The sequence below is a fragment of the Lipophrys pholis genome, assembly GCF_963383615.2.
Source record: "Lipophrys pholis genome assembly, chromosome: 13".
Taxonomy (NCBI): domain Eukaryota; kingdom Metazoa; phylum Chordata; class Actinopteri; order Blenniiformes; family Blenniidae; genus Lipophrys; species Lipophrys pholis.
Window position 1 is genome coordinate 2,754,883 of NC_137632.1, and position 9,217 is coordinate 2,764,099.

Consider the following 9,217-nt stretch of genomic DNA (forward strand, 5'->3'; position numbering starts at 1 on the left):
ATTGTTCACTCACAGTTTGTTCTCAACACATCATCTGGAGAACTTTTTTCTTGTCTTGTGTCTGACAACCGTTGGTCAGAAGATTTGAGGTGGTTCATGCAGAAAAAGCCAACAAGCCCTATCTTCTCCCAAGAGTTCTGCACTTCAGTATGAAAATCTATCTTGAATGTTTTCGGATACATGGGTTTGAATCCTGGTTGTGGCAGGAAGAATTCCTTGTCTGTGGTGAAAGTTGCAATGATTTGCTGTGGCAACACCTATAAAAGGCAGGAGCTCAGTCACTGGTATTTTTCTTTCCATAAGATTAACCTTTATTTGTCCCACAATGGGGACATTTGCACTTTTGAAACAGTAAGTTGACAGTAGTAAACAAGTAGCCAAAGAATATGACTATTATTAGATATTAAAAACAATTACAGAAACAATAAAAAACAACATAAGAAATGTGACAAAATTTTACTTTCTTGCATGAAAATGAAGGGAGTGATTGGATTGAATGCCAGAGATTGTCATTATTGCACAGAATCAGTACATTAATAATTTATATTGCATACAGAGAACAGTGGTGGACATTAAAAAGTTAATTTCATAAAGCACAGGTATTAAAATGGTTGGAAATTCCCCTCAGTGACCACTACACTGGAAACACTCAGGGAACAATTAGGATAAACTAGAGACGAGACGTTTCCGACAAAGCAGTAGATTGAGGATAAAACTAGGTTTGAAATATGGAAATAATTTTCATTAACAAGGTGAATGTCGTGCTGTAATCAGTAGTAGTGGTGCAAAAAGACCCAAGGAAGGTGCAGACACAGATTTAATAGTTTCCTCAAAATTCCATCCGAAATCCTGACGCAAAACCAAATGTTACAACAGTAAACTGGGCAGGAAAAAAGCAGGTACTTTCACAAAAGAAGAGTAAACCAACAGGTTGGGTTAAACATACACACACAGAAGGAGAGGGGGAAACAAGACACAGCTGGCACAATCAGGGGCAGAGTTAATCCACATGAGGGAGCAAATCAGGAGCACATTGACTCACACAGAGGAATGGGAGGAGAAGGAGGAGGCAGATGTGTGGGGAAGAAACATCGTGATCAGAGAAGACATCGGACATGAACCAGGAACGGCCTCGACAGAAAAAACTTAAAACTGGACCGAGAATTTCAATCGGGAGGGACTTAAGACAGGACAACATGACGAGACAAGGATGTAACCAAGCATGACGTTGACATGAAACACGTGAAACCATCCAGGAAAACAAATGATTAAAACACCAAGGCCGTAACACAGGGAGGTAATTCCTCACGGGGCTACGTTAACCTTTGTCTGCTGATTCAGATTGCAGGTTGGGAAACTTTCTAACTTCTTACTAATTCTGCTGTAGAATACACATAAACCAAATGTGTCCATCTTTATGTGCAGCCAGCAACTGTCGCACCCGGCGAACTGCAGCTTATTTATGAACATATTGAATTAGTTTCATTTGACATTTTATTGTATTTTCTAAATGTATGTGATTGTGAAATCTCTCTTCTCCTCTGTTGGTCTGTCAGGACGGGCCTGGAGGCCATCATGGAGACTTATGCTTTCTGGAGACCTCCAGTGAGGACCCTCACATTTGAAGATTTCACCAACATGCAGAAACAGCAAGGTGTGTAAAAACGCATCACTATCTTGTATTCTGTTTACACGTGTACTGGCTTAACTGTATGTTTAATAAGAATACACAATCAGAGAAGGATTATAGATGGCAGTACACATTCTTCATGCTTTACCAGGCAACATCTGATCTTTTACGTCTAAAATACAGACAACTGGTACGGTGTCGGGTGCTCATTGAAGAACACACTTGTTCTGTTATCGGTCATTAATCTTCAACAGAAGAGGATCACGCACGCTAAAGGACTGTCAGGAGAAATAACGCTCGTTTGAGCTTAAAAAGACAACCTGCACAGGGGGTATCCTGTGTTTGACGAAATAGGGATTGACTCCCATGAGGTAGTATGACAGATGAATGTCTAGATCGGGGTTGTCAAACATAAGGCCCGTGGGCCTGAATGGGCCAGCCGGAGGCTCCAATCCTGTTTTCCAAACCATCAAGTCAATGATCAAATTAAAAAAAAAATAAATGATTTTATCAAACACATTTATCAAGAGTAGCAGACACACCACAGCACTGACACCTGGACTGAAATATCGGAGATGCTGCTTTGAAAGATAATTACCTCGTCGCAAAAATGTAAACTGGCATTAGCCTTGACGCCATACTGTCAAGGTGAGTTTGTAAAAACACCCAGAATGCAACAGCAACACAAGTTTTTTTTGGTCATTTCACTGTATTTTGCAACAAAAGATTCCTTTAAGATCAGCTTCAAGTCGAGATTAGAGTAATTTTTGGCAGTAATTGTTTAGTTTTGTGAAAATCTAGATTCTAATTTATAGCTTATTACGGCACTATTTTACTGGTACAGGCTGCTCAAGATGAAATTGGGCTGTATGTGGCCCATGAACTAAAATGTGTTTGACACCCCTGGTCTGCAGATCGTTTGGATCCCTCACATTCACACAGTCCTTCTGCAGCTCCAGCTGCCATGCAAAGTATTAACACACTTTGAGGATGAACTTGAATTTCACTGTTCTGCCCAGGGAGGCTTTGGCCGATGGACAGGGTGAGACGCTGCGACCAAATTAACCACTTCAGGAGTGTAAGACGACCTGCTCCAGCCAAATCTTACTACTTTTTAGTTTTAGCAAAAAGAAAATACTGTTAATAAAAATTCTGTTCAGTTTTATTGACGTTGAGCCAACAACTACAGTCATCTCATGGCACTCTTACAGAGTGAGTTGGAACTATCCCACATGAGCAAGAGAGGCAACGGTTGATCCCAAACCTCCCCTTTAACAGGAAGAAACCTGCAGAACCAGACTCGATGGCTTCCTGCTGTTCCAGTCGGGGTTAGAGGAGGAAATAAGATAATAGGAAAGTGCAGACACAGAGAGCAAACAAGCAAGTTGACATCAGACAGCAAGCTAATGCACTCGCCGCAGACAGGATTACCCTGATTCATTTTTAACAATGTTTCTGTGTATAAGGAGAAGAATCCAGCCTGAACCACTGCCGCTGCCTAGAACAATGTATAGATTCAGACCATGTTCAATTCTTGTCACCAGCTGGGCTCTATAGTTCCACTGATTGGTCACCTTGATTATTGTTTATGTGATTTCATTTTGTTTATTGGTTGCATTTCTTCACAACAATGTTGTTGTGATGGAATTTTAGTTTGTTCAGATTATCCACATGGCACAGTAAGAAATTCCTTCACTCAGTGGTGCACAGTGGTATTTAGCTTGACCTGGGTTCATTGCTGTCCCAACCTGAACTCTCCCTCCGCATATTTTTCCTGCTTATATCACCGCACGCTGCATCAGCTATGGTTGTCCTTCATTTGAGCTTGGCCATACGCTGCTCCTCTGGCAGACCTGCGTACGTCTGCTGAACTTTTCACATCACGCACAGCCCTCGAAAAATGAAATCGTTAAGCAAACCCTGTGGCTCTTGGACGGCTCCACGGTGCCAGTGAGCCTCAGCCGGGACGCCTCCCTCTTCTCTCAGCTCCGGTGTCGGCGACAAGGTCTTATTCGGGGCTCATATCAAGGGTCTGGCCACTTTGAAGCGACCGTTTCCCCGCTGACTGTATCTCTTGTTGGCTGTGGAGGTCAACATGACGCGATGCTCCATACTTTGTCTGAGTGGGCTGACATGTGGTTGTTATCTTTAAACTCCTCTGCAATGATTAGGATTTAATTAAAGTCCTTGCTCTGCCAGTGAACCCTGTGTCACCCCATAAGGAGACTGTGGGCTCCATATGCAATGTGTTGGAACGAGATGTTCATGTGCAGATCTGCCCCTTATGGCACCAGACACCCTTTTCCCCTTCAAGTAATCAAGCGATTTTCCCTCGGCGCTGAAGCACCTCGAACGCCTCCATCCAGAGGAAAAACATGACATCACCAAACTATCGTTCTCCCTCTCTTTTCTTTACATTTGTATCTTCCTTTAAATCCTCCCTCCTCCTCTCGAGCGGAGCGGAGTGCTCCAGTGATATTATCGAAGGCACATGCTGCAAAATCAGAACCCCAGCCAGGCGAGTCCTGGATTATTTAGTTATGCCTCCTCCTCATTCTTGTATTCGAACCAAATTTCTCCAACAGCCACGCCAATCCAGGCCAAATTCTTATTGATACAGAAGTATGTGATTGATATCCCACAGCTATCATTTCGCTCTGAAAGGATTGACTTGTGGGTTTTATTTGTGCCAGCAAAGTATACATATCTAATCTGGACCTGTTCTGCAGCCATAGTCACAACCAAATCCATATTTATCCTCACAGACCAGTGATATATTCTACAGTTTGGTTCCTGATCCTTATCCAGCGCCGTTTTCAGAGAGCAAAGCCTGTGATTAGTCTGAGGAGAGCTTGAAAACCTCCATGTGGCTCAAGAGTATAAATCAAACTGACGGCAGGTGAATCTGTCATGTAAATACTATATGTACACATGTTCACCCGATTGTCAGACTGCTTCACACACACACACACACACACACACACACACACACACACACACACACACACACACACACACACACACACACACACACACACACACACACACACACACACACACACACACATACACACACATAAGATATATATATATATAAGACTAAAGTAATCTCACAGCACTTATCGCCTTAATCGCACATGAGCAAGCATTGATGAGCACAGAAGTGGAAAACTGGCGATGGTGGCACCGCCGTCTTTCAACATGCTCACTCTTCATCAGACACATCTCGGGGTTCAGTGTCTTGCTTTAGCACACTTGGACTGCGTTCCAGTCCTCAGTGAACATGAAGACGATGGAATCTGAGTTAAAGGAACTTTTCTACATTATGTGCAGTGTTCAGCTGCGTCCTGCATTAATGAGGAACGCAAACATCTTCAATGAATTCTAAATCCACAACATGGTCCATCCAACTTCCACACCACTTTACCCGAATCAGGGTACCCAGACCATCAAATGACCATCAACTGACCAACACAGAAACACAGTCACACACACTCACATTTAGAGTCACAAATTAACTTCAGAACAAGTTTTAATACTGTGGAAGGATACTGTAGTATCCGGGGGAAAATACACTGTAAAAAACTCTGAATCCTTTCTGGATATGGTTTCTGCAGTGGTATTTCACTCTATGCGGACAATGTCAACAGGTGACAAAATGAACGGATTAACACAATTTCCACAAATATTGCAGAATTAAGCATATTTTTCAGAAAATACCATCGTGCCCTGATTCTGTGAATTCCATCTGCATTTCCCCCCTCATGGAAATTACATGTGATATGTGAGTCTGTAGCCTTATTTGTCCCTCAATGCCTGATCTGGATTTTCTCTTGTCCACTCAATGTGAAGTGATGTATTGTTCACTACACCATTTCACTACAGATTATTATGCACTGAACATGCTTTGCTTGAAATTTCACTGAAAATCGTCACAACACCTTTGCAGTCTACTTAACATGGAACTAAAGCGCAGTAGAAATGCACCCCTGACATCTAAATTCAGGGCTTGTATACTTCAAAGTGTTTTGATGACAGTACCTCAGAAGAATGTAAAGTTTAGTAAAGCTAAAGCAATGAAATAGTCTATGAGGCATTTCCAGACTCACAAGTCCTGCAAACTGTTATCAAAAGTACACCTAAATACATAGAGTATGACAGTTTGATCCTTTGTTGCATTGAAAAGGAAATTTAGATTTGTGGGCTTTGAAGAAACTGTTGTGCTGCAAGTGATTTCATCAGCCTTCATACCCAACAGCTAAAGGATGCAGCTCTAGTAAGGATTAGTCAGGGATATAACTTGAGCTCTAGTAAGGATTAGTCAGGGATATAACTTGAGCTCTAGTAAGGATTAGTCAGGGATATAACTTGAGCTCTAGTAAGGATTAGTCAGGGATATAACTTGAGCTCTAGTCAGGATTAGTCAAGGATATAACTTGAGCTCTAGTCAGGATTAGTCAGGGTTATAACTTGCGATCATGCAATGGACAGACGAACTGACTCTACTTAAACCACAGCTGCTTAGTGATTTCTTTAACTGACGCAATACTGTTACTGCGTTCGTAGAGTGAGGCAGAATTTCTGCTTCACGTTTTGTGCATAAGGTTTTCGAAATGCTCCACATGAAATTGCAGCCATACCAGCCGGCCGAGGAAAAGATTTCCTCTACGCCGCCTCGCCGTGGAACGGAAGTGAAAGTCTGGCAATCGGAGACTAATACCTCCCTACAGGGAAATCATGTTTGTTTCTCCATATCCCATAGGCAGGTCAAAGGTCGCCAGGCAGGGATTCACCTCTCTCTCTCTCTCTCTCTCTCTCTCTTTGTCTCTCCTTCTCCCTCTCTCTCCCTCTGTCACTCTCTCTCTCTCTCTCTCTCTCTCTCTCTCTCTCTCTTTCTTTCTGTCTCTCTCTCTCTTTTCTTTGCCTGTTTTCCGTGTCACGTTTCCTTCTGGAGTCTTGCATTGAGATTATCTTATTTGCATTTCCGTTTCTGAAAAGTTTCACGTTTACACCTAAAAATGATGTAGTGAGCATGTCAGGCCATGAGGTGGCGCTGCTGGTTGTTTTTGTAATGAAACCACACACAGAGAACAATACGCTCTAAACATCAACAGTGTTGTCGCGGCCTGTCTACAGTTTAGCGTTTGTTGGTTCAATCACCAGAGTCAGGGCATGAGAGCCGGCAACACTTTGCTTTCCAGAGAAATCTGAGAATCAACCACAAACAGAGCAAACACAGCCTTCATTAAACAAAGTTCATCTCATGTCTTCAAAGCTCTTGTTCAGCTCTGAACTCCCCTGGCTCTGTGTTTTCTGTGTTTTGCAGGCGGCAGCACCGGGACCTCTCCCACCACCTCCAGCACAGGAACCCCCTCACCCTCTGGCGCAGCACACCTCCTGTCCCCATCCTGCTCCCCTCCGACCTTCCACCTGGCTCCAAACACCTTCAATGTGGGCTGCAGAGAAAGTCAACTCTGCAACCTGGGCCTGTCCGAGTACCCAGCCTGCGCCCGCAGCAACATGGCGGCCCTGCAGGGCTACGGCGGCCTGGCCGATAGTTCCTACGGACGCCTGCAGGCCGCAGGGGGTGCTGTGGCCTCTGCTCAGCCCTCCGAATCCTTCCTGCCACAGAGGACTTCATCCTTGATCGCTGCTGGTATGCAGGGCGGCTCTCACGCCTCCCTGGCCGGCGGTGGAAGTGGCGGCAGCACGGGAGGCAAGATGGATGCCTACAGCGGCCAGCTAGGCTCATTCCCGGCGTCGCAGCTTCAGTATGTGATGCAGGCCAGCGGCGGGTCGAGCTCCGCCTCCTCCTCTTCATCCGGATCCTCCCCGTCCTCTGCCCACATGTTTAGCGGGAGCCACCACCACGTGCAGCAGGGCTCTTACAACGCTTTCTCCCTCCACAACCCCTACAACCTGTACGGATACAACTTCCCCACCTCTCCACGCCTGGCTGCCAGCCCCGAGAAGCCCCAGGGGGGGTTGCTCTGCTCATCCGCACCCGCCGGGGCCTTCGCTGAGCGCCAGTACTTGTCCAATGGAGGTATGGACACTATGCACATGATTGGCAACACCACCGGCGGCCAGCAAGGGAGCGGCTCCTGTGATGGACGTCAGTATGGCTCCTCTTCTCAGATGTCTATGCACATGGTGTAGGGAACTGGGACTGAATCTCACAGAGCTCCATTTAAAGCTGAAAAGCAAATCTCTGAAGCAGGTTTAGTTTGGATGGTAAAGCAGCATTTTTAAATGAAGTGTTAAAATACTGAGGTAGAAGAAGACTTTCAACGCAGACGTCATCTCGTGTGTCTGTTTTCACTCCACCACTCAAAAAACATTGTAGAGGGATTCAAGACCATTATTTATCTTTGTCATTAATAATAATAATAAAAAAAAGGCAGCAACTTGACCTCCTTGCTGTTTGATAGCAAACAAGCAAACTCAGCTTTGTGTAAATTCAGGAGGAGGAAGAGGAAGAGGAGGAGGAGGAGGAGGAGGAGGAGTGCACACGGTCTGGTCTGAAAGGGATTATCAGTTGTGAATGTTTCAGTGCAATAGTAGCAACAGCCCTCTTCTTCAATTGTCTCATTCTTGATTTCTATGGGACTGAAAAGGTTCATCCTTAAAACCAAAGAATCTTCACTGTGATCCACAAGTTTTCACTTCACAAAGCACTTCTCTGTTTGGGTTAGGAAGGTCCCAGGGTCTGCGTTTCACCGTTTCACCAACATGGTGGGAAGTTTTAACTGGACTGGAACAGACAAACTGGACATGATGGCTGTTTGACTCACTGCTCTGCGTCCATAGCAGAGATAAAGGATCAGGACGCTGCGTCGGGTGGTTGCTGTGCCAAACAGTAAAAAGGAAAATCACTCAGATCCCATATGTTTATCGGGAAACTGTCAGGTAATCCAAAAAACTCCACGTACTCGAGAGTTCAGGACGCCACCACACGACTTCAGCAACCCGTTTCCCTCGCAGGCCGGAGTCACGTCATGCTAGAGTGGATTATGTTTTCGACAAATATATAAAGACGGCGAAATGCAATCATAACATAAGCTTAAAAAGTTTTTGTGTGAAGAGAAGTAAGATAAGCAATAGCAGAACAGATTAAAGTATGTTGTGGTGTGTATTAGAGATGTGTATTTAAGTGCTGAGCAATATAGCAATTTTACAGGCCCATTTGTTGTTTAAAAAAAGTGTGAAAAACGGAAAATAGAAAAGTTACTTTTTGAGGCATTTTGAAAAAATGTAAATACAGGTGCCAAGCACGTAAAAAAACAACTCAATAAACATTTTAATTCATGGAAATGGATTGTATTTGCTTTTCTTTTTTTGCCTGATATAAACCAAACAGAGGTGTGGGATCTCCTTCAGGAGGCTTCAGAGACGATCAGGAAAATGTGATTTTGCCATGGTATTTCGTAGACCATGAGTCGTAGCTGTTTCTAGGGATGTCTCGATCCGATCCGTAGATATCGGATCGGGGCCGATATTAGTGATTTGTGAGTGATCGGGGATCGGCAAATCCAGCCGATCACCCTGCCGATCCAAAAAAAACAAAACGCGCTGTTTATGTGTAGA

General features: G+C 44.2%; 1 protein-coding gene across 2 annotated transcripts in view; it reads left to right on the plus strand.

Annotated features, from left to right (window-relative positions):
* tbx15 (T-box transcription factor 15) overlaps positions 1–8,947 on the plus strand; it is a 44,726-nt gene extending 35,779 nt beyond the window's left edge. Inside the window, exons 7-8 of one of the 2 annotated variants that reach the window (XM_080477937.1) lie at positions 1,557–1,654; positions 6,957–8,947. In XM_080477937.1, the coding sequence (XP_080334063.1) occupies positions 1,557–1,654; positions 6,957–7,789 (931 nt within the window). In that variant the 3' untranslated portion in view covers positions 7,790–8,947. The remainder of the gene's footprint in view (positions 1–1,556; positions 1,655–6,956) is intronic. The other variant, XM_080477938.1, reaches the window with a different exon arrangement.
* The last annotated feature ends 270 nt before the right edge of the window (positions 8,948–9,217 follow it).